Source organism: Temnothorax nylanderi, unplaced genomic scaffold (genome assembly GCF_030848795.1).
Source record: "Temnothorax nylanderi isolate EJ_2023f unplaced genomic scaffold, tnyl_v1.0 TNYL_tig0056_pilon, whole genome shotgun sequence".
NCBI classification, from domain to species: Eukaryota; Metazoa; Arthropoda; class Insecta; order Hymenoptera; family Formicidae; genus Temnothorax; species Temnothorax nylanderi.
The window spans coordinates 120,122-146,429 of record NW_027249118.1 but is presented as its reverse complement, the minus strand read 5'-3'; the positions used below and the strand labels follow the sequence as shown (position 1 = coordinate 146,429).

Sequence of the window (26,308 nt, the reverse complement as noted above, 5' to 3'; positions counted from 1 at the left end):
ATCGATCCTCCCTCGCACCGGGAGTGCACGCAGGCCGGCGACCGGCAGGCGGGCAAACGAACGTACGGACGGACAGACGGACGGGCAGAAACGCACGCACGCACGCACGCACGCGAGAGAGAAGACGCGAGGGGACCGATTTGGAGTCCGCCGTGTCGCGGAGTTGAGTCTCAGGGTGAGAGAGGGAGGGTGGGCGGGAGGGTGAGAGGAGGGAGGAAAGATGCTCGCGTAAAAAAAAACAGGCACTCACCTCGTACTTGACGCCGTTCAACCGCAACCACGTCTCCACCTTGAGACCGTACGGGGATAAGGACGGGAGCAGCGGCGTCCGCGGGAACTGATACAGATAAACAACGTCCTTCTCGTAGTCGGGGTGGTGCACGGTGTTGGCCTTCGCCGGCGCCGCGGCCGCGCCGCCGGCCGCGGCCGCGGCGGCGGCGTCGTCGTCCTTCTTGCCGGCGGCCGCCTCGTCCTTCTTCGCCGCCGCGTCCTTCTCCTCCTGCTTGTTGTCCGGCGGCGCGTCGTCCTTAAGCGCCTCCTTCATCTCCTTCACATCCTTGATCTCCTTGCCCTCGGGCCCGTTGTTCTCCGTCTCGGTTGCCATCGTCATCCTCGCTTAACGCTGCTAACGCGTCTCTCTGTCTCTCGAGTTCTCGACTCCGCTTTATCTCTCTCTCTTTCTCTCTTTCTCTCTCACACACACGTCGGTCCCCTTTTAGCGGTCCGCCTCGGGGCTGCTCGGGGCTAGTCGCAGGGGTCCGCTCCTGCTCCTCCAAGATCTCCGTCGCTGATGCCCGCCTTCGTTACGATCGCGCGTTGCACTCCGGTCTCTCTCTCGAGCCTATCTCGACGGTAGCGCGCACCACACAAACCGTACGCCAAGCACTCGTCGCCTCTTTCTGCTCGCCGGCCGGTTCCTTTCCTTCTCGCCGCCGATCTCGGGGTCCGCTACTCCGCACTCCGCTCCCCTTCCGTCGCCCCCTCCCCTCGCCGTGCGCGCGACGGCCGCGCGCATGCGCAAGCGCCACACCCCGCCGTGGCCGACATATTTAATTGGTCGGCCACCCCTGCCCGTACGCGCGCGAGAGAGACAGGACGAGGGGAGAGAAAGAGCGCGCGTGCGTCTTCCCTTTCCCTCCCGCCCCTCTATCCCGTAACCCCCCTCTTCCGTCGTGCCGGAGTACTCCAGGAAAGTCGTGGCAACGCCGCCGCCGCCGCCGCCGCCGCCGCCGTCGCCGCTGCAGCGGTTAGCGATGGCTTCGAACAGGGCCGAAAGGGCATCGATACCTTCCGCTCGGAAGGGACGGCGCGGCGGCGCGCACTGCGCAGGACTGTTTCCAAAGGGACTCCCTGGCGGGCACGGCGAAAAAAGGACCTGTGCCTGACAAAAAAAATAGTTGCCGAAACAAAATGACGGGTACCGAGGAATTTTAACCACCGTGCCTCTCTTTTTGCTTCAAAGATTTGAATTCCATTGTATAACGTTAGAAGGATCGTTTATTGACAAACGTCGCGTCTTTCTTGCCTCTATTGCCTGAAATAGCATACAAAAAAACGGAGCGTAAACAAGAAAGAAAGAGAAAAGGAAGTATGCCGTACCTTTGTTCGGCACACAAAACTCAGCTAACTTCACGGCAAACAGCGAATCTGCCCGTTTTACGCGCGCATCGAACGTATAAAGAGGCGGCCGCGACTCGCCCCCCCCCCCCCGGATCCCTAATCACGGTCCTGGGGTCCATCGTCCTATCGACCGGGCACGGAGGATCGTTCCCGAGGCGGAGAGCCGAAAATCGGATCGGTCCCATCGCTCGCGCACGTCCCGGGCCGCGCCGATGCAACGCGTGCGCGTTGCACAGCGCTGCGCGCCGCGCCGCACGCGCGGAAACGCGGCAACGCCGCGCGTGGCGAGCGGCGCAACAGCGAACCCCTTTTCACGGGTTACTTTTTTCCATATTCTCTCTCTCTCTCTCTCTCTCCCTCCGGCCGATGGACTCTATTTGGAAAACTACTTGCCGGAACTTGCGCCGTCCGCGGAGCGCAAGCTCGGCCCGGCCTGTGCGTCGTCCGACGCTCTCGTCTCTTTTCTCGACTCCATCTTCATCTTTGTCGCATTCTTTCTTTCTTTTTCTCTGGCTATCGCCGCCGTCCAGCTGGAGAATATCGTTTCGAGATTGTTAAGCCTAGAGATTGGAATTGCACCCTCGCGCGCGCGACGCCGCGCTTCACCTCGGAATTATCGATAGACCGGGGAGACGGTGGACGTGCGCGCGATCGATAGGCGCGCGACACCCTTCCGACGGGACGTTTAAACCCTTTGCGGTCTTGCGTCGTCGTGGCGTGTCGCGCGCGAGGGTGCCAGCCCCCCCATGCGGAGAATTCTGCGCGTATCTCTTTTTTCCTTTTTGTCTTGCTCTCAACATTCCGGGAAAAACGGCGAACGCAATTCGCGTGGGAGCGCGTTTCTCTCTTTTCCGAAACGTCACGAATGGCCGGGGGGGAGGGAGAGGGAGAGGGGATCGATTATCGCGGCGTTTCGTAACGAGGGTTAACGACCGTGAAAACGGAGGTGAAAAGCGGGATGTTCGTCGATCGTTCCCCCCTTGACTTTTTGTCGCCGAGCGTCGTCGAGCAGCGCGCGTGAATGCAAAATTCGCGCGGGATATTTTCCGGGGGGGGGGGGGGGGGCCGGCGATCTCGCGTCCGTCACGGGAAGGGATCGATACGAGAGTGACGATTCGGGGTAACTGTGACGTCGGGTAATTAACCGGTTGCCTCTGGGCAACGTTATATCGAGCCGCGCACAATCGAGCCATTGTTGCGGCCAGATGCGGAATATTATCGAGAGGGGGGACGGGGGTAGGGCGAGGAGGGGGTGGAACTCGGGGGGAATGGATTTTCTCGAATGACGAAAATTCCAGATAAAACTCGCGCGACGCCGCGACGGTGTGGAGACCGTTAAAGAGACAATGCTGTTTTAAACGCGACTTCTCTATTATATTAGCGCGGTCAATCTCGACCGCGCAGTCGGATATTAATTTTCACACCGTCGGGGGAAAAAGCGGACAGAAGGCAAAATACGAGAGAGAGAGAGAGCGATAGAGAGGAATATAATTGCTTATCGACTTTTCTTTATAGACAGCGAGAAAATGTTTATAGAAACTATCGCTACTCGAGGGATTCCTTATTTCCAATGGACGAACCGCGGACAGTTATTTTCTGACGGCATTCCGGCTTTGTTGAGATAGAAGTTCTTTTTCTAATCGCGCAGCGACTTATTGGCATAGCGCGATCCATAGATATCTTATCGATGCCTGGAAGTAATGGAGACAACGTCCCGTCCGAGTAACCAAATAAGACAAAGAAATACCGAATCACGAAGTCACTGACGTTATCACGAGATTCACGAGTCACGAGGCAATATTGACTTACTGTTAAAGTATTTCTACGCAATTTTGTACATAAAATTTGTTTGCTAATAAATTAACAAAATCTATTATCAAAGCGATATTATTTGTTGATGAATTCGTTCGCATAATGGAGGCTTTACATCGTTTTCCTTTACGTTTGGAAACGAAATACGTTGTATTACACGACCTACGCGCGATACGCGATATTAAGGTAGATAGTTACAAAAGAACATATATGAACGTGAAAAAGATTAATATTGTACTGAAAGCGACGTGAAAGTTCCACGGTCGCGATGTCATATGGCAAGAAATTAAAACGAGTTGCATAGGAGCTTCTCTCTCTCTCTCGCGTGCGACAACACTTGAAAATCGATCCGTCTAAAATGGGGCTTTAAGGGTGCACCCTCCGCTTCTCTCTTCTGCCAGTTCTGCCCCCCCGTCCCCGCCCCCTCCGGCCCCCCTCTTTCCCGGTAGTGCCGGTGGCGCGAGAAGAAACGATATCGATCTGGGTGAAACGTGTTATCAGAAAACGCACCCACCTGGAAAATCTTACGATGCGTTTGTGCATTATTCACCGTCCAAGAGTTTTTTCCGAACTCTACCAACCCCATGTAGCGCGTCTCTCTTTTACACGTTGAATAACCGTTTAACCTATTTCAACCCGGCGTTATTGAAAATACTCCGCTCTCGGAAGCAACAATTGCCGATTTCGACGCAATCTCCCCCCTCCCCCTCCTCCTGCCGGGATAAAAATATAACAATTACCTACTGACATCGTAACTCGAATAGTGTTATACTGTATTTATTTGTTTCTTGTGTCCACCGACTGCTTTGTACGAAATAAAGATTCTCTCAAAAATATTTTCGCCATTTCTCAATTAAGAATAATTCATTTCATATTTTTTATAAGAAAAATTATTTCCTATGACAGCGTATAAAAAATAATTGTATAGTTATCAATCAAATCAAATTTGCGTATTAAGAGTATAACACATTGTTAATACAAATGAGAAAAAATGTAATAATTATATATATTGTAAGATTATATCTTAATTAATCATTGTGAGAATGGAAAATCGTGTTTCTCAATGCGTGTGAACTGACACAACAACGGACAACAAACCGAAACTAATCATGTCACGTTCGTGTTTCGACGAGCGATATTAAAATTTATCTTGGAATTCTATTTGATGAATGCGGCATATGTTTATAATGATGGGGATCGTGCCGTATTAATTTAATGGGGAACAAGTGTACGGACCAGTGAGTTATTGAACCTGGACACTCACATTGGTAGTTAAATGTGCGGTATCGAGATGAGTTTATTGCGCTTAACGAAGCCACTTTACGGATTTATCGCCGGCGGTATTGTGAACGATGCAGATACACACATTCAGATTGCGTAACCAGGAATGAAAGGACACCCAGAGATAATTCTCTGAATAAAGTCGATCTCTCAGAAAGAGAGAGAGAGAGAGAGAGAGGGGGGGGGGGAACGTATCGCTAAAAAAAGAGAAACTAACAAAATATACACGAAAAGATTGGAAAATTGCGATAGGAGACAATTTTTCGAATACTTTTGTAAATCACCGTTTGAATAACAAAATATAAAAAATTATAAATCAAGCTTCTCAAAGAAAAACGCATTTACTGCGACAAACTAATCCAACACGTTTTATTATCGACCAAAACCGACATAAACATTCGGAATTTCTTTTTTAACTCGCAGTGTCATATGGCAAGAATAATTAGATCTAGATCTAGATCCAAGATCTAATTAAAAGTCACGGTTAGAATTTTTAGCTTGCCAAGAGTCTCGCATCCGAAAATTTCCTTCGCTAAAATAAAATGTTTCTGTCGCGGCTTTCCGGAGAAAGAGAATCATCAAATGAATTAACGCAATTGTTTCCTTTTTAGAAAAAAAAAAAGGAGAAAAAGAAACGATCGCACGTGCAACGTGTGTTTGCGTACATACACACCCAGGCGCGAATAAATAATCGCGATAATTATCGTTAACGGGAAGGAGGAGGGCGGACACACGTGGCGTTTTTACGGAACGGCCCAAGTGTGCGGCCTCGTCGGTACTCCACGCGGGTTAAAATAGACTATCGTTTTTCTCGTTCGATCCAATTAATCGACCCTTCGCGCGCGGCGCGGCGCGGCGCGGCTCTGGATCCACGCGGGGGCACGCGGATGGGGCTTGGGCGCTGACTCACTCGGAAAATATGTACCATTCGCACGCGCTACTTCTCTCCCGATTACGAGGAGCATTATGTCGTTGGATCGTATCCTACGTACGCATTGAGAATATCGTTCGCGGCCGGGGCCGCGATACGCGCGTCCGATCGGCCGCCGAGCTTTCGCACGTTGTCACGCAACGGCCGCATCGATATGGATTATTTCGTTTATTGGGGCTCGGTCACGAACGCACGTACGCGTATCATCATGCATGCAACGCGAAAAGAACGTCCAATTAACGCTAGAACTATATACGACGAATATTAACGTGTATATCTACATTTTCACTATTCAAATATAATATACGTATATATCTTTAAACAAAGCAATGAAGGGGGAATGTAAATTGATTTACTCATATTTAACCATTTATATGTTGCAATAAAAATCACGGAGGAAATATTTCTATTATATATATACACTGTTGAATATTGAAGGATGAAATTTGAACCGGTATTTTGAATTAAACAACATTTTGCTTGACATTTTGTTATTTTTAGCTACCATATGCGTGTCGAAATCTATTATTTTAACACAAAACAGTATTATTTCAACTTCATTGATTTAGTTCAATTAACGACATACAGAGCAAAAGCAGTGGCGACTATTATAGGAATGATTAAAAATGATTCAAATTGAGTAATTTAACATCACGAATTTAGCAGTGTATATATAAAAAATATCTATAATATCTATATATCTTAAAAGAGGGGAAAGAAGAAAAGAAGGGAGGAAAAGAATTACAAAGCCGCTTTGACAGTTCTTCAAATAAAATTAAAAATTCCCTATCTCTTTTTCCTCTTTTTAATCTCGTGGTCGCACCGCGCTGAGAGAAAAACTGCGGAATGCCGCCGCAAATCGATCCGCGGGCAGATTATAATCGACCGCCGTTCGCCGTAGCTCGGGAGACCGCCAAACCGTCTCCCCGATGACCTTCCGCCGTCGCAATAGGAACAAATGCACACCCCACATCTCGGCTGTGCGCCACCGTGTCGCATGGCCGCGATCGAACGCGCTGCTTTCTGCGAAGAAGAAAAAAAAAGAATCGCGCGCTAAATTATTAATACCGTCGGCGCGACGCACTGCAAAACCTTCGACGCTACCGTTCGCGTTCGTCGCTGCTCACGAACGACCGATAAAATAACGATGTCGACGTACGGAATCTCGGTGTCGACGTACAAAATGTTCGTACCCCGCAAGCCAAAGGACATACAATAACACGCAGCTATTAAAATAAAATAAAAGATAAAAGTCCGAATGTGAAGTAAATTCAACTTTCATTAAAGTCTGGAAACGCGTTGTATGTTCCGGATTAAATCCGAAACTAAACTTAGGGGAGATGTGTCGAGGGGTACGCTCCCGAGAACGCATGACGGCTAACGATAATGATTTACTTTCGGAAACAGCGTGGTGTATGTAACTTAATTTATTGATACCGTTGGATGCAATCGTAGTTGTTTATTTGTTACTTCATTTTCATCGCGCACGATCAATAATTCAATTAAACGGAATGAATTCGCATCGTGTACACTAGGTGTTCCCGACCTAGCGAGCCGCATTTTGCATTATTTCAATAGATTCTATATCAGTCGTTTTCTTTTCTTTTTACGGCGCAAATTAGACTGAAGTCTACCTGCTTCGACGTAGCGGCTCTAGTCTCTGAAAAGAGATCGTATCACAGTCATTGAAAGCTTCAATTCAAGATAAATAATGAAACTAAATTATCATTGACGTCAGATTCGCTTCGAGCTTACTGAACAGTAACAATTTAATTATCGATTAGCGCTTTTGGGGCTTAATTCGCTTAAGCGCACTCTTCAATTTGCACAATTTCTCTCTCCAGATAATTTCATAATTATATCGAAGCCATACAACGTCGAAGCAATCGCGGATTTAATTAATAACTCGGCTGTTCGAGGCTGAAAGACAGCTCGGCAGGTCTAGGACAGTCTATATACACAGTTCCAATGACGCAGAAACTACAGATAGGTACTGTGATACTAGAACGCGGTTCGCACGTCGTAATTCACCGCTGTTATTCTACGACGCCAAGAATTCGTGGTGATTAAATCGAGTCTCCGTAGCAGCGTGTAATCTTATTAACAGCACAACTTTGACGTGTGCAACAGAATCGGAAAAGAGCCCGCTGTAAATATCTGTGCTAAATTCAGAAACATATAGATACAAACGTCACTTTCTCCTCGGTCTTGCACATTTATTCCTCGCCGTGCTACTTAATATAAATAAATACATCGCTCGACACGTCGTGAGCAGTCATAACATTCGCGTTTTCTACAATCCTCCGTTCGATCCTTAATTAATATCAATTTTGGTACCTCGTCTCTCACTTCAAATCTGCGCGGATTCGTTTTCGCGCGACGCAAAAGGTTGCGAAAAAAAATATTAGTATCGTTTTGCCGCAGTCGTAACTTCGTTAACGACACGCTCATGCTAATTTGCACACATGCATGCGTGAAAAGCGAAGAGGGCTCCTGTCGAAAGTGACTCAGTGGTTCACGCGTTGATACACGGATTTACGACTGTGACACGGTTGAAAACAATGCCGGGTTATTTGACGCAACAAAGGAATGGGACGTAACGATTTAGGCCAAGCGAGAGAAGACGCGTTGCAAGTAGGCTAAGGTGACTTGCTGTAAAAGAAAGTAGCTAGACGCGAATGCTTACATTGGAAGTAATTATCCAAGTCACGGTAAAGGAGCGAGCTATGCTCAGGTGCTAATTTTTACAAGTACCTCCGATTATCTCGTCCGGTTTTCAATTTCAGCAATCCGGAATCGATCGAGAGAGACGACTCTTGCGTTTCTCCTTCGGAACGATTTACGGTCGATTTATCGCGTTTTTTTTACAATTTTTTAAAATTGATCATCAATTAACTATACACACTTCGTGCTGTGCGCAAATTGCATATTATCCATAAAAATTAATCTTACTTTTTTTCCTTTAAGAAATTCGTTAAATATGTTACAAATAATATACATATATAGAACAACAATAAGAATTCGATACTCTCCTGTTCGAGAATATAATGTGTCTTAAACTTTAGATAGTTAAATTTCGATTCGAGTAACGCACGCAGTATATGTGTGTTGTATGAATATCGTGAATTCGTATGCGATGATTCTTCGTGACACACACACACACTCACACACATACATACATATACATGTATATAATATATAAATACATATTTTTATAAAAAACGGTGATACATCACTGTCCCCACGTTTTCCGGCATTAAATATATAACTTCTTAAATGCGATTACATTTGGTATGAATTACAAAAAATACACAGAGTATATCATGCGTATAAAAAACAGTTGCGTGTGTCACGGAAAGTCTATGATAATCTTCGTATAATCTACGGATCGTAATCAAGCTTTCGAAGTTAGAAAAGACAGTCCGGATCTTTAGATAACACAAAAATCCACATTTCAAATATTGACGAAATACTGACATAACATACATTAAGTCCTGTATTTATTAAGAAATAAATATGGATTTTCAACAAAAATCTATATTCGTATTGCGAAAATACAGATAATAAAAAATAGATATTAATTATTAAAATTAATCTTTATTAATTTCGATAATTGCTCTCTTCCAGGAAAATGAAATAAGAGATTAGGCGAGAGTTGGAATGCGTGTCTTTCTCGAAATCCTTGGAGAATTATCAAAGTTATTAGAAGAATGTATATTTCGACAAGAGCGACTAATCCGATTCAAAGTTCTTGATTCAAATTAGTCCCTCGAGAAATTCATTATTAAAATTCAAATTCGCAGCTTAATAAGAACATGTTATATAAAATACGTTCTGCAATTATGGAATGGAACTAGTTTTTAATAGAAAAATCAAATTCAAATTTGCATGCTTCAAATTTTCATAGTTCGTTTGAGATTATCATGTATCGATTATAAATCTCTTTCAAATATAGATTACTATTACGAACATTAACTGCTTAATATAAACAAGTGTTAGTTATATTCTATAATACTCTGCTATTAGCTACAATTAACACAATATGCTCTATAATACTCTGTGTAATATAATCTATAAAATATAATACTAATAAAAATAATATTGCTAGTAATAAACAATATTTGCCACGGTGAAAAACCATTATTTCGTTATACCGTTCTGAAGAAATTTCAACATGCCGAATTATGTAAATTACAACCAAGTTTTTTTTTTAAATAATTGTTGCCCTGATTACGATCGAGATTACTTCGATTACCGAAAGCATCTATCGTTACCGCTTCATTGTTTCGTTTCGTCATCGTTATTAGCATAATTAATTAACGGCTATGCGTATTTGTTATATTTGGCCTAATAGTAATACACGTAACTAAACAGGATTATTACGGTCTACTGTCGTGTTACAGTCTAAGCGCATACGCGTTATTTCCTACAGCAAAAGCCGACGACGAACAAAAGGTTCGTGCGCATCGATAACGGAGTATTGTTAGCTGCCTAATGGTCTTGGTATACATAGAATTCTATACCTCGGGTGAGTTTGGCGTGGTCGTATTGATATGATCCTGCAAGCAAATTCTGAGATCCCGCTCGTCCAATTCGCTTTCAGTATCGACGCTAAAGCTTCGCACGGCTTGCCCGCCGAGTCCCGTCCACCGTTGTTTCCAGCTCTCTAGTCGCATGACCTGTGACAGACAGATGCGATGCAAAACGCATTTTCTAAGTAATTCTCCAGGAGGCGAGATAAAGAGCCCTGCTACGTCCTCCTTCACAAAACGAAAATATTTATTCGACTCCTCATTACAATTAATTATATTATTATTTATTTTTCGCCATTAGATTCTAATAAAAAATTCTGCCTTTTTTCTGAAAAGATAGCTCTAAAAATTGTAACTCAAAAAACATTTTAAAAGAATTAGTTCACAAGTTTTCTGATTTCCTAAATTGTAAATATAAAGATTGTATTACTAAGATTTATTGCATCAATGTATATACAAATTTATTACCATATCGGATGAAATCGTGCAAATGAATGATATATCGAAGAAAAAAAAACTCAAAACTCGATCCCGCACTAATTTAGTGAAGTTTAACGAATCTTTGCGCAGATACTTTCCACGCCTCTTTCACATCTATGCGTTTTTTCTTCTTCGAGTTAAAAGCAGCAGCCGTGAATGTTTATCAGAACGAAACAGTGAACTTAATCTTAAGGAAGCATGTCGTTAAACGGGAAGAGCACGCCATGCCACATCACCACGTATATAATACAGAAAGTGAGCCACATTTTAATTCAGTTTTAACTTTAATTCAACTGATCGTGTCCGATGTTTACCACTCATGTCGATTTACACGACAATATTCATTGAAAGTTGTATACGTTGTATGTTTAAACGAAACATCTTCAATCTATTCTCTTACGCAAAACAATTTCTGTTTTTCAAACAAATTTAATTAAGTTTTTCAACGAAACTGATTATATCGATAATAACATACACTTACGATGCATGTCTAATGACTGTCAGATAATTATGAATTGCAAATCTAAGTCTGTTTACTCACTATGTAAATGAGCGCTACGATTATTAACAGCAAGAATTCCGAACGGAATTCTTAGATGGAAAATGTAAGCAACAAAAATACAGAGAGCTACAACACCAGATTTATCTATACTAAAAAGAAATCATGCCACGCACATACACGGAGACGATAGAAAATGATGCTTACGCATGGATAAAGACTTACTCGAGCCAGCGCCAAGGCTCAGTCTCCGGGCTGGTGATTGGCGTGGGGAACTGAGGAGAGACAGAGATAACACAGCAATAGAGGGTTAGTTTTGCAACAACGATTAGTCCCTTCTGGTTAGCATTAGTTACCGCTTGACACCGTTACACAATAAGAATGTAATTCGTAGATATTATCACCGTAGATATTATCTCTTTGCGCAACGAAATCGAGGGTATCCTGTTTCAAAAATCGCACCTGTACGTTCACCGATTAAACGACAAAGCGTCGATTTTTTTATTGTTAACAAAATACATAGCGTTAGTTAATTTATTAGTAAGAGATGTACGTAACAGAGGTCTTTTTAATACAGCGGTAATTGAACGGTAGCAAAATAAATAAAATAACTTAAGCTACACAAGGAAATGGAGTACGTCCTCAATATTCACTGACAAAACAGATTTTAGTCATAGTAGTTATGAATATTTTTTCTCTCTGCAGTCCACCAGAAGCGACGATGTTATGAAGCGTGTTGGTTAGCGTTAAATTGCAGTAAGAGGTGCGATCTGTGCATCTTGTAAGTGTATGACATCAATAATGAGTTACGATATCTTTATGTTTATGGATTCAGCAAAGTGAAATGTCTTTTTGCATATGGTAGGCGCAATTTTGTAGTTTGTGAGTGCAATATGTGATAGCACATTGAAAATCAAAACGTTCAATTTACATATAATACATTTGTTAGGACTGTATGTGGTGTCTTTTATACAATCTTAGATAACATGTATATCACATTTAAACGTAAATACCCGGCATCGATATTAACATGGTATCAAAAAGACCAGTAATTAATACTGTAATGTATTTATCATGAAAATCGAATTATCTTATAAAACGCAGTATCACATATATATTGTAGAATCAGAAGAAAGAACACGTAACAATGCAGTGCTTTAAAAAGAACAAACTGTGAAAAATATTTTTATTGGAAAAATATTTATATCTCTGAATGGGGTTTCGTAAAATATTCCAAAAATGTAATTATTGCCAATGACTGTAATTGTGATTATATAATTATAAAACTAATAAATTTATTAATAAAATAATTGAATAAAGTTATTAAATATTTACTAATCATGTGAATCATTATTTCAAGTTACTTTTGTTTACTGTTCAGCTGTAATAGAAACTTTTACTACACTGTTGCAATTTGTTATATATATATTTTTTTAATAACGCGTACCTATTCATAGAGAATTATGATAATACTTATTTTAGCGCTTTTCATTACTTAAACAAACATGTTTTATTACACACGCTGAAAATATCTAAAAGACATATATAATACGATATCACCACAGATGTATGTTGTGTGCTATATGAGGAGTTGTTGCTCAGTGATAAAATATTTTTGTATCATCTTATTTATATAATTAATATGCCTGCATAGAACTTATTGAGTTGCCTTTAATATACATTATATTACATGAAGAATATACATATATTTTGTACTATAAAACATAGTTCACCCCTTACTGCAATATTCCGAGATACTGCTTTTGTTAGTACAATGGACAAGGTGAATTTTTTAATTCCACATACCTCGGCCTTTAATTCAGCGACCTTATCTTGAAGCTCCCTTACTTTCTCACTGTCATCTAAATTATTCCTAAGTTCGCCTTCCGCATACATCTCCTCATTCTACAAAAATGTTAGACGTTATATATTTAAGTCTTTTAGCATTAACGTTTGTTAATAATATATGCGAAAGTAACCTTCAACTCGAGAAGAGATATTTTCTGCGTAAGTTCCGCCACTTGCTGCGCGTGTTCGGCATCGCGTATCCTAGCCATCATAGCTTCGTCCTTCATTTTCGATTCCAGATCGGAATACTTGTGTTGTTGTTCTCTCAGCTTGGCAGCCAGATCCTTCTCCCGTGCTAACGCAGCTTCCAATTCGTCTTTAAGTACTTTCCCACCCTCGTCTTGTCTACGGAGCTGATTAGTTGCTACCTGCACCTGAGTTTCAAGCTCCATAACTTTAAGTCGTAATTCTTTAACTTCAGTCAACGCTTCCATCTCTCGAATTCTGGTTGTCATTAAGTCTTCCTCAAACTTCTGCACCTCGTGACCCCGATTCTCCCAGAAGAGCAGCTTCTTTGGCGTAGAATCAGCGGCAGGCGCTGATTGAGCGGACCGATGCTCTTGTAGATGCCTCTGCCAAGCTGCACTTAGCTCCATGACCCTCTGCCGTAGGTCCTGTGTGAGACATAGTTATGTAAATCCATCTAGCATTAGTGTGATATTCATAAGAAATGGTAAGATATTGTATGCAGAGACGTGGAAGACTTTACCTTTAAAGATAAATTGGCTTCCGCCTCTCTAAGCTTAACTGCAATAAGTTCCTCTTGCAAATGAGCAACGGAATTGTCCGGTGTCGATTCGCGCAAAGTCTTCTTATCTTGTTCCAATTCTTGTATCCTTCCTCTGAGTTCCCGAATCAGTGCATCGTTTTCCGCCTCGTGTAATCTAACTCTAACCAATTCCTCTTGCAAACATTGTATCATTTCCTCCTTTTGCGATAATGCTTCTTGCTTCACTAATATCTCGTCGAGTGACGACTGTCTAGACGTCACATTCTCCTCGAGAAGGATCGATAATGACCTCAATTCCTCATGAGCTTGTTCGAGCTGATGGCTCGTCTCGAGATGCGAATGGCGAAGCGCTGCCAATTCTCTCTGCGCTATGAAAGCGGTCTCCTCCTCTTCGGCGCGTGACACTTGACCTCTAACTAATCTATCGGCCAACTCGGCGGACTCAGCTTCTAGAAGTTCAGTTCTTTGTCTAAGCAATCTGTTTTCTGCTCTGAGCCTGCGTAACTCGACCATCTCTTCTTGCTCCTTCATCTTTAAGATGGTGTAATCTTTTTCTAATTTCTTCATTCTTTTCGGATTGATTTTCATTCCATATGCGAGCGTCATGAGGCCATCGGGATCTTTTTCGGCCTTTCCAGGCAATTGCTTTTGGAAAAACTGCATGAAAAGGAAAAGTTATTAGTGTCATCTTAAATAAAGCGAACACATATATAATCCATATTCTCGTTTAAGAATATAAAATATGCTAAAAATTAAATTTGGGCGCTGACAATAATTTCTTGAATCTAATCTAACGACTTATGAGTGAATAGCGCAACTTTTCAAATAAAATTTTACCTTTAACATGCCCTCCATATCCAAACTGAGCAAATCTTCCTTGCCTAACTGCAACATCGCCAATGCAACCTTAAAGATAATTTCCATCCCCTCTGATAGAAAGACGTCAAAAATACGGCACGCTAGGGGAAGGCTTAGCGCTGTGGTAAATAGTGTAAGAAACCAAGAAGATGCATACATCGACGTATGGAAACCTTGGGCCGTGAAATGAGCATGAAGTTCGGGATGTGCATCAGCAACTAAGTGTTCTAGCTGATACATGCATACCCCTAATTCAGCCATACTTGGTTTGAACATGTCCCGTAAGCGATACTCTTGCATTAACGCTACGAGTACAGCAAAAGCTTCTTCTTCTGGCATTTGCTGCAACAATAAACAAAATTATTCGAGCTATGCATATGTTTTCCCTTACTTTTTTCATGTAGAATAAAGAATCAATAAAGATACAAGTTCAATAAAAATAAATTTATGGATAATTTCTTGTTTTTATTATACCTTTTTAATTTCATAACTGATAATAGTAATGTTATTAGCACTTTACCTGCATTAAAAGTAATCCTACTATGAATCCTGAACCTTGGCAGTATCCTACTTCGCGATCATGTAGACTATACGCTTTCATAACGTTAAACAAACTCTCCTGACCAAAACCATCCTTTTCTTTGAAAAAATCATGTTCGGGATATGTCCTAGCGATGTCTCTTCTAATTATCCTTTCACAGGCTGATGTTGCTTTAATATATTCGGCGAATTGCTTCTTAACTGGAGAATCATGGGCACCGCTTAGTAATTGCCAAACAATGCCCCTAAAATGATATATGACCTACATTAAGTTTTAATGTAAAATAAACATTGTTTTTACATTTACAGCAATGACGACATGTATATACATTGTATATAAAACTAATCAACTAGATAATGCTCTAAATCATAGCTTTGATAAGATACAATATCTTTCAATACACATGTGTATATGTGTTACCTGAAGTGGTGAGGTATGCCTTGACGAACCAATTCCTTAACAAATTCTTTTCGTTTCTTCCAATGATAATCCCAGTCAGCCACTATGTGACCCCAGAGAGTCCACGTATTCTCTTCGCCATCGGCTGGGTTGTGGCGTCGGGGTGCAGCATCTCCGTTACCTCCGCTGCCCCCCGACGCCACAGACATCTGAGATGTATCGGAGCCCTTCCTGCTGTGATTGCTCTGGAGAGAATTCAGTGACTTTGCATCGGATTCGATCAGCCTGGAATTAATAAAATCATGATTTTTTTTATTTGCGCTATATCCCGCGGAGAATAACGCGTGAATTTACACTGCATTTTACACAATATTTCGGTACTTTATTCGCGAGCCATTGTGTAAGTTACGTGCGTTAGATACAATTTTTGCAAACTATCGATATATTGATAGATATGTCTGATATCTTGCAAAGTTATATACAAGCGATTTCTATATTTCTTACAAATATATTCTTTAAAAATACATTTGTAAATTAAATATTTTTTTCTCATAAATTATGTTGAATTTGATAACGCGCGTTAGTCGAGATAAATTAACTTCATACGTTATACGAAGGAAATAGAAAAGCAAAACTTACGTCTTTTCCCATATTTTTCGATTTTGAGTTAAAAGTGCAGGCTTATTTTGCATCCTACTGTGCATCATTTCCAAGCCAAAATGTGTAGCAAAATTAACATTTAACATTTTTATTCTAAACTTGAAACAAAAGGAAATCCAGGTTATTTATCCAAATATGTGTACATGCAGAAGGTCTCTCCAATTGTGTTACAAATCTTGGAAAGCGGAAAGTGTGAGAATTTTGCTTTCTGCGTTTGTTAGGTAAGTATTGATCTATCGGTCCGTGCAGGACACAAGAATCGTTCGATTCTTGCAAACTCGGAGATGTAGCGGTCGATTTGCTGTGGTATCAAACAATAGGCGAGGGCCACTTGATTATTCACCTATTGGCTTCTTCCAGTTTAGCTAATAGAGCCAGCTCGTCAGTAGGGATTTCCTGCGAGGGCGTTATTCGCTGCTCGCAAAGGGTGTCTGACGGCGGACTTGGAAGTATCTTGCCGGTCTGCGTGACGTTACGGGTGGATTGGTGGATGCTGGAGGTGCATAAACACAGCACGCTCATCACCTGCGGTCCATATCGTGACAATCCCAACTGGCCGGCAGGCGCGTTCACGCTGTCCCAGGCGGCGTTCTGGCTTCTGCAACGAAACGGATTGAATTAATGCGAGTAACCAATTAACGCAATACGATCCGGGCCTTTCAGCGGTCCACCGCAGTGATCTGTTTAAGTGGTATACACTTGAGCGTGTGCCTACAATTGTAATTTGTAATTGTGCGTTATAAACGCGAGTCGCTTACGCTCGATCGAAATCCATTAATTAAAACGGACACAATTGAGCTTAACCAATCGACGATTCAGTTTAACCGGTAATAACGATTATGACGAAATCAGTTTGTTAATTGTTAATGCTTCTCGATGTTCTTCATTCAAAATTAATGGGATTATTTTAAGTGGCGCCTTTCTTTACTTAACTTTAGTTCAGAATTCTGGTCAGTAAAGTCACACATCTGATACATAAAAGGAGAATAATATATATTTCTTTAATAATCAGGCGCAATGCTCATTTTACCTTTTCGCGGTTTTATTTCTCCTCCAACGAGCTGCCGCAGGGGCCAACAAGCCACGAAGAACCATCGAGACAGTTTTTCTTTAATTCACGTTCGCGATTTTAGCGTTCGCGGAAAGCGTTCTTGCTTTCTTGTTTCTACCGTTTTTATCTTCACATCGTCGCGTGATTTTACACGCAACAATTGTCGACACCCTTTTCTGCAAACCATTCATTTTTAGACGATCGATTTTACAGAACGTCTTCTGCAAATCGATAAGAGACCCATTCTCGCATATCAAGATTAAAATTTAGATTATTAAGATTCAGAATTATATTTCTCAATCACTCTATTAATTTTTAAAAGTGTTTAAATAAATGATATTTGCATCTATCAGAAGCAAAAGATAAAAAAACAAATAATGACATCTTTTTAGAAAGAAATTTTCAAAAAGAATAGAAGAAGAACACAATGAGATAATAGCTTTGAGATCTGAAAGTAACGGTGAGAAAAAAATTATAGACTTTAATATATTAATTATCTTTCCTTTATATATATCTCATCAAAATTCTCTGGTGAGAAGAAAATTATGGACTTTAATATATTAATTATTTTTCTTTTAGATATATCTCATCAAAATCCTTTGGTGCTATCAATTTGTTAATTATACGAAAAAAGAAAGACTTTTCGATTCCTAGTTTGCTATACGTAAAATTTTTGAGACATTTTTTAATAAGTGAAGACTCAAAGAGAAAAATTATTCTGAGGTATTTTAGGTATTTTAATATTTTATAACGAAGACTATCCTTCTGTAGGCGACACAGCACTCTTGTGAAACGTCCCGTATGAACGCCATGCTCGGTGAAGCAACGCGAAGCAGCTCGACACGAAGGAGATCAAGAAGGAAGCAATTAGTGCGTGTGAACGAATTAGCGGGCGAAAGAGCAGGTGAATCCGAGCTAGCTATTACGACTATGTATTATGTACTGTATGCAGGAGTAGCAAAAACGGGAAGCAAACGGAATACGACGGGATACCGTTTTTCGAGCCGCGTCTCTCGTGTCTCTGAAGAGACAAGGATTAATTTTAGAATTGAATTATTTCATTTGCTTAGCGCGTCTTTAGAATTATTTGTATTACATTCATTTGTATCCTATTCGTATTGTAAAATTTGTGTAAATAAGTATTTTCTTAAAAAGTATTAAGAATCGAAAGATCAAAGCATCTTCAAAGTTCGTTAAACATTTTATCACAATTTTCGAGTTTTCTAAATATTTAAAGTATATTATTAATCAAAATGTTACGTATCCCCGCTGTATATACATGTTTTTCGAAAAGTTGTAAAGCAGAAATTTATCTGTCTTAAAGAATTGGCTTTATTATCCACAATTCTTAATGTCAATGTTGTCTGCAGACCGCGGTCGATGAACACCTGCGTCGTGTCGTTAGAATTGCTGCGTCGTAAAAATTTCAAGTTATTATCAGGCAAATTACTAACCTATATGCAACACAGCTCGAATGTTAATGAAAGCTATTGCTAAACAGCTAAACTATTTACGCGCAGAAGACAAACAAAGGAAGCGACTTCAGCGAAAGAGCTCGAAATAAATTCGTTTGTCAGGAATAATTCGCTTAAAATAATATTCGCAAAGCATTGCATTAAATCCATTGCATTAAGTTTTCTGTTATTAAACGCGAGTTTACATTTTTTAAATAAGTAAAACAAGACACAATATGTATCTTCATTTTAGTAATTAATAATGTTTTAATGGACGATTTGATTTATTATTAAAATGATTTAGACCGCAGAATGGAAAACAGTTTTCATTTAATCCTAGTTGCGTTAAGATTCATTACTAAGTATTTTCTTGTGGTATAATGAGAGCGCTTCTCGAACAGTTTACAACGTTTACAACATAGTAAAAGGATTTAAGACTCGTCTCTGCCAAGTTAAAACGATTAATTACTTAAGGAAGTTGTAAGTAGAATCAGAAATTCCGCGAAGAATTCCAAAAAGTTTAAAACAAACTCTTTTATAAATAATGCCAGCACGTGAATTTTTTTTTAGATTTTTTTCACCGGTTAGACCATTTATAACAAAGTTCAAGATTTTTTAGTGGGTTTTAATGGAAGATTCGACGCTGCATATCAATTATCAACAAAAATAACTGTTAAAAATATTAAGAATTAAAAGTTTCTGGTTATTATTTTGATTTTCTTTAGCAATAATAGAGAATTAAGCAACAAGATCGACATATTTTTAACGTTTTATTTTAATGCACGCACAAAGCTCTTTTCGCCACTTTCGCAAAATTAAATCTATGATTGTGGTTATTTAACTTCTAAATTATTTTGACGAACGATGCCCTTAAAAAACAAGTTAACAAAAATCGTGTCAGTGCATATATACTCTGGTAAGGCAGATAACGTAATCAGAAACGCGTTCGCTCGGATGTCCGCGGCTCCTTTTTCGCCTTATCAAGATGCTCCCTCCCTCCCTCTCTCTCTCTCTCTCTCTCTCTCTCTCTCTCTCTCTCTCTCTCTCTCTCGTTCTCTCGTTTCCTCGATGGCGAATTGTTAAACGGTTAACTCGACCAATTCGATACGATATCGGTTCACTTATTTTCCCGATTATCCCGGCACGGTGGGATCCGGCTAGGCATGTACTGCTGGAGAGTACGAAATGGGTTTGAGGGTCGATGCAGCCCGCGCAGGCCAGGACGCTCCACATGCGCAGCGACGTCCGTCTCCTGACAAATAAATAAGAGGATACCGAGTACGTGGGGCCTGTCGTCGAGAACACTGGGCGTTCTCGTGTCGACAGATAAAATATTAAAAATTATATAACAACATTTCAATTAAACCAATTGCAGAAATTTTTAGAAACTCTTTCAACCCTCTGCACTCGAGTACTTTTAAATACTCGCGATCCTTCGCTCTTCTCACCAAGTCTTGAATTAATCTTAGATTCGTCAGACCTTCCGACATTTATTTTTAATTTTTGTTCTTTCAAAATAATCTTACTTGAAAAATTATTTCAATTAGTATGGAGCACAAACTGTTTATTCTTACTGTTTATTTATAATTATGTAGATAAAAATAAATGTAGGGAGAGGGAGAGAGAGATTTAATCATAATTTAGTCTTTTCAAATGTAATAACTTTTCCGAGAAAATCTCGAGAAATTTTCCAGGATATTTTTATGCAATTTCTCTGCGATACAATTTCATAAACATTGTATTTTTATTTCATCATAATTCTACCGTAAATATAAAGCTGATTCTTTAACACTAAATTTTCTAATTAATATTTTTAGTGAACGATCAATATAATATTCAATATTAATTTATATTATTTACTTGATATTATTTCGAAAACAAGAAATAATATTGTTTAATTGTATTTTAAAGATTCAATTAAACAGTCATTTTTTAATTTTTTATTAAACATATTTATCATTAAAATAAATCGTCCAAATCTCACAAAAACAATTTAGCGAAAGGTTCGCAATTGAAAATGTGAAACAGAGAATCACTTACTTTCTTATCACATATTAGAAAAATAATTATCATTTTATATCTCTAAAGAGATACACGAAGATGCACGAAGAAGAGTTAGAATTTTTTCTTAGTTTAAATGGACAATAATTGAAAATCATCTTTGCAACACTACGAAATAATATAATTTTAACAAAATCGGTTCAAAAGATAAAAATTTATCAATTAAAAACAAAATAACTCTTTAAAGAATGACTTCCAGTTAAAGAAATTGCTCAACATTTCATAATTTAAAAAAATGTTCAAAATTTTTCAAAAAAGTGTTAAAATCAGAAAATTGCGCCAAAATAAAAAAAGAAAATATATGAAAAACGTTTTAAAAAATTAAACATTTTTAAACCATATTAAAAAAAAATACCGTAAAATAATGCATGAGATTAGTATGACGCTACAATAACAATAACGGTATCTGTTGCATATTTTCCCAGTAATGTGTATTCGTCATCATTCATCGCCGGAACATTTGCCTGCCCGTGACTAGATTATATCATGGAGTAATTTCGATCCATCCTGTGCAAAATGATTCATCGTCATCAGAAAATATTTTCCAAGTATTTTCGTTAGAGTCTCTAGACCTTGTTTTGAATAGAAATAGAAGATTACCGTTCAATATTTCCAACTGAAATTCTATTTCCTGCATGCCACATCTCTTGCTCATCTCTCAAAGCTTTAATTCGAATTCCGTTCAAATGAAAAAAAAGCCCGTGCTTCTGATTAATTAAAAAATATGAAATTGGATATTTGTATTCTCGTATTGTTAAAATTTTTTTATGTAAAATTCTTTTAATCGAAACATTGTCGACTGAACAAAAAATGCAAACGTATAAAAAAAAACTCGTTACTTTCGCGTTGTTACTCACGATTGCGTCATTGAATGAATAACGATTAATTATTTTTGACATTTACATTGCCATGTGCACGCATGTTTCCTCATCTGCGGCAATATTAATAAAATATTACGTTCTCGTAAAGCGGAGTTCAATAATTCAATTTGTATTTGTACCATTTCAATTAATAACTTAATTAAACGCGTTTATAAATTATACTGCTTTCTATACATTGTTATATTTCATTGCATCCTTGTAATATTTAATTGCTTCAATATTTATTTTATTGAACACTCATTGTAAAAACGAAATTTTATTATTGCACATGTTGGCCATAAGTTAATGAATTTTGAAAAGATTGCGAGAAAAATTCGGGTTATATCCAGAAATATTTTGTCCTTCGAAAATATTTACATTAAATCCGCTAAATTATGAGTTAAAAATATCTAAGCATGTATATTCACGTCTGCTGGGGAAATTGCCAATTATGTAATGCTATCACTAGAATTTTGCACATTGCTTACGTGGCCACAAACACTTACATGCGTGATAATATCGTCGCTTATGTGATAAAAGGACATAAGTTCCACGTTCTTTTACAGAGAAGTTTCAGAAAAATTGAATACATTTAAAATATGCGGCTTTAATAATGCATAAGGATTTCCCTGGAGTAATGCACAGCTGAAAATGCCGTGCGCTACTCGAGATAAAAAGTTAACGTGAAGAGTCCGCAACATGCAGACGACACATCCTATTTGTCTATTTATATAAGCGACAATATATATACCCTGAATTCAGTACATACATTTCAATTCAAAGTTTTAATTTAATTGGACAAAGAAACAAGAGGTAAAATGGTTACATTAATTTAAAAGCAAAAATTATTCAGCATATCGCAAAATTAATATTAAAACTCGCCTGAAATGTTGAAAAAAATATTTCCGGATTATCTAAATGTTTCCTCTCAATTTTTGTGAAATTCATTATGTATGATCTCATTATATTTAAATATAGCCGAATGTGCAAAACAATGACGGTTTATTTTATATGTTTAATAAAAATAATATCAAAATAATTACATTGAAGCGAAACTGTGATTCTCTCGAATAAGTTTTACAATAAATGTATAAAAATATATCGTATAAAATCATTGATATCTCTTTACTCCAACTCGAACACTATAATTAATCTTTTTACAATTGCACAATACGTTAGGAAGATTAAATTTCAAAGTATTCAATGAAGTCTGATGATTTATTTGTGTGTGTGCAGACACACCTAGGTATTACGGCACGTTTCTGTAGAATTGATGTTATTTTTACTCTCAAATCGACTTTAGAAGGTCGGTGTATTCCCACTAGACGTATCGTTTTATCGTCAAAAAGAGGTTCAATAAATTCAAAAGTATAGCATATCGCTTCTGTTTTTGTCGAACTCAATCCTCTATGTGTACATGTATTCTTTATGTAAAACTTTGTCAATAATTATATTCACTGAACACGACAATATGCCGTCTCATGGATACAATTTTTTAAATATAAATGCTCGGACATTTTAAATATTTAGAAATTGAAATTTACGCGAGACAGAGAAAAAGAAAATTGTTTTTTGTATTTTTTATACTATTAACAACGCTATCCCGTGTAAATACATGTAAATACGCTAATACACGTAAATATAGGCAATGGCGAGCGAATTTTATCTGCTCTAGTTATGGCTCATAGTCCCATCCCACACGACTTACTATGTGACTCCAATTGAATGTAACTGGAAGAATTAATATCTTCGATATCAATCACTTTTAAACCCATTTTCATACACACTAAGCCGTTTTTCGGCAGTGGGTTTAATAAGTTTTCCAAGTAATCTTTCAACAGGTGTATATAAAAGCCTCCATTTTTTCCTTTATTTCTCTAAAAATTAATTTTTCCCTTTTTAATATTTTTTAAGAACAATATGATATCTACTTATATAATATATATAATATATATTATTTTTAGATGTAATTTCTCTTTAGGATTCTATCCCTAAATAACATTCAGATTATTTTCTTCAAAGATTATACAAATATTTAATAAACTTGATAAAACATGGAGACGTAATATATGAAACAAACTTTGCTCAATTATTATTGACTGAATTTTAAAAAAGGAAAAAAGGTTAACGCGGGGCTACGAACGACGTAAAAGATTCAATCATAGTAATGGCGGAATCTAGGTCGCATTCAAATTATTTATAAGGCTCGTGTGTGGTGTAATCGAGTCATTTTCAGTTTCCGCGCGAAAACACAATACGCGAAACGCTGAAAGGAAGAGGCACAGATCCGGTACCGAGTTATCGACCCGTAATTTACACCGACATTTAGCGTCAAAGGTCGCCTATATCTGCTCCCAAGTCTCACTGATCCAACGTGTTCCGTCTCGTTGCCCAAATAAAGCGACAGGCATCCTAAAACTGTCCAGATGCACCGCCCACCGCTGAAGCGATACGAGACACATTTAAAAACGCGATTTAATTATATTTCATTCTAATCTGATCAGAAATATATCTATAATGTTCCTCTTTACTTACAATTTATTTACCAAAGAATATTACATCCCGGAATCAAGTAGTAAAAATAATCAATCTTGCTAAAAATTAATCTCGAGTAACTTTATTCTAACGAGGAGACACATGCTTCGGAGACGGCTTAATTAGCGAAAAAAATACTTGACCATAAAATTGCAAACAAACGATGACATTTAATCGAACTTTTCTTACGAATCGATAATCTCCAAGCTTATAAAGTTATCGCGATTGAAAAGTATTATACTCTCGCGGGGTATTCGTGTACGTTCCATTAGGATCACTTAACGTGCGCGGCACAAGTCCTTTCACGCCTCAGGAGGTAAGTTCCATCTAATTTAGGGATTTAACGATGTGTGGAAGAAAGATGAGCGAACGGTAAAGTTATCGAGTGTCTCGTAACTACCGGCGCTCGAGGAATGCTCGAGCTTGGGTCCTCGAGCGATTTTAAGGCGGCCTACCGTGCGACTTTCGCGCAAGTTCGATACCGTTTCACCTTACAGTTTCGCAACGGCACGCGAAATGAAAGAAATTAGTATTGCTGCATTATGCTCATTCCTTTTCTCACGCGGCAACGCGTTAATTTTATTGTCGCGGCGAACGCGAACATTTTTGAGGTCAACATACTCGTAACAGCTCGGAAAACGTTATTCCCGTTCCCACCTACGTGTAATCAAATAAAATCATTACAACAATGTAAATGTATATGAAATGAATTAAATTATATGGAGATCGTTGTGAAATCGAGCCCCCGTTTATCTTATACGTCATATTATCTACGTTACATCAATATATGAAATAATAAGCGTTGAAACAAAAGTTTCTTTAAACAAGTAAAATTTTTATGGTACATTACTTTCTAAATTTCGTCACAATAATAAGTAATTAATTTTATATTATATAATAACATTTGTCATAATAATAAATAAAATTGATGCAACATACATTAAATCAATTGCAAGTGTAAATATTCTTGTCCGTACAATTTCAGAGAATCTGCTTCACTATCAAACGTTTGACGGGTCTAATCTCTTTTCTAATTTCTGAAACAAATCGAAAGTGTTAATCATCACAACTTTCAACGCTATTATTATTAATTACTAAATTAATAAGCTGTCTCTCTATTCTACGCAAACAAGAGATTTCAAACAGATCTTGTCCTCGTCTTTCACCAACATCTCACCACGAGATTTCTTTCTTTTCTTTTTCCACAGATGCACATCACAAAACCAGAGAAGTGTCTATCGGGATATTATTTTTTTGCACTACCTGAAAGGCGACGACCTGCCAAAGGCTTAGGCTCCTCCGGAAATACCCGCTTTCTTTCCATCTCCCCGGACAGGGTCAATTTTTCTCAATTACCCACTGGCTTCGAGAAAAAAACAATTCCGGAGAAACTTCCCCTCTCGCCTCTCGGAACTTCCACCCACTTCTGCCGCCCACCTTCGCGGCTCTTCAACTAATACAGACGGCAACCTCGACACGGCAACGCTGACGGACGCGGTGTGCGCTTGTGTGAAAGTGCCGCCGTTCCCTCGGAGGCGAGCGAACGGCGAGTATGACGATGACGATAATAATAATAACAATAAAACGAGCCGCGCGGCCCGCGAACTGGCAATACTGGCATATGTAACCGGAAAGGGTTACGCGGCCCCGTAGCCGTGTTAGCAAACAAACTGGTGGTCGCGCACAGGTGGACGGCCGCGTTTCGCGGGCCATCTGGCCGACGGTGTTTTCTCCGGGCGGGGGGGTCGCTTACCTCGGGGGGGGGGAGCCTCGGCGCTAGTCCTGACGATCGTCCGAGGATGGCGGCAACCCGGACCGTGCGGCACGAAGCGAGGCGAACACCGCGCGACCACGCAGAGGAGCAACGGGGAGCTAACGGATAACGGAGCGCATACGCGGCTGTCACCACACTGTCATCATCACGGATGGGATTCGACCACGCGCAATGTTACCAACCGACGCGGCCGGGGCCGGCGGTGTCACGAATATCATCTGACCAATCCCGCCGCTTCGCGCGGCGCTCGTGCGAATCGCGGCGGCCATGTTGCCTCGTCGAGCTCTCGCCAGCTCTCGCGGCCAATTTCCGTCGGCTCCTTTTCGAAAAGCGAGCGAGGCTCGGCCCGCGCAATCCATATACCCTACACTACATAATTAAT

General features: G+C 39.5%; 2 protein-coding genes across 10 annotated transcripts in view; both read right to left on the bottom strand.

Moving 5' to 3' along the window:
* Window positions 1-937, bottom strand: part of Fax (failed axon connections) — a 29,134-nt gene extending 28,197 nt beyond the window's left edge. Inside the window, exon 1 of one of the 2 annotated variants that reach the window (XM_071707149.1) lies at window positions 251-937. In XM_071707149.1, coding sequence (XP_071563250.1) covers window positions 251-610 — 360 coding nt within the window. In that variant the 5' untranslated portion in view covers window positions 611-937. The remainder of the gene's footprint in view (window positions 1-250) is intronic. The other variant, XM_071707150.1, reaches the window with a different exon arrangement.
* A 6,119-nt stretch (window positions 938-7,056) lies between these two features.
* On the bottom strand, window positions 7,057-26,131 carry Evi5 (ecotropic viral integration site 5). Of its 8 annotated transcripts, none has more exons than XM_071707132.1 (12): window positions 19,609-19,860; window positions 17,222-17,418; window positions 16,535-16,789; window positions 16,171-16,227; window positions 15,553-15,816; window positions 15,112-15,376; window positions 14,571-14,933; window positions 13,713-14,390; window positions 13,135-13,617; window positions 12,962-13,060; window positions 11,381-11,430; window positions 10,171-10,323 (listed from the first exon to the last, which is right to left on the bottom strand). In XM_071707132.1, the coding sequence occupies exons 2-12, from the start codon at window positions 17,284-17,286 to the stop codon at window positions 10,311-10,313; spliced, it is 2,592 nt and encodes an 863-aa protein (XP_071563233.1). In that variant the 5' UTR covers window positions 17,287-17,418; window positions 19,609-19,860; the 3' UTR covers window positions 10,171-10,310. The 8 variants fall into 8 exon arrangements, with proteins under 8 accessions (XP_071563236.1, XP_071563231.1, XP_071563235.1 ...); XM_071707133.1 differs by having other exon boundaries at window positions 10,184-10,323; window positions 11,363-11,430; XM_071707135.1 differs by lacking the exons at window positions 11,381-11,430; window positions 17,222-17,418; window positions 19,609-19,860 and adding exons at window positions 25,092-25,189; window positions 25,416-25,802 and having other exon boundaries at window positions 7,057-10,323.
* Between the last annotated feature and the right edge of the window lie 177 nt (window positions 26,132-26,308).

Excerpts from the sequence above, each read along its gene's own strand:
- Evi5 (XM_071707130.1), bottom strand. The coding sequence starts at position 17,286 with ATGGTTCTTCGTGGCTTGTTGGCCCCTGCGGCAGCTCGTTGGAGGAGA. Across the intron at positions 15,377-15,552 it reads GGCATACCTCACCACTTCAG|GGGCATTGTTTGGCAATTAC; the intron begins GTAACACATATA and ends ATATCATTTTAG. Across the intron at positions 14,934-15,111 it reads TAGGATTACTTTTAATGCAG|CAAATGCCAGAAGAAGAAGC; the intron begins GTAAAGTGCTAA and ends TTATTGTTGCAG.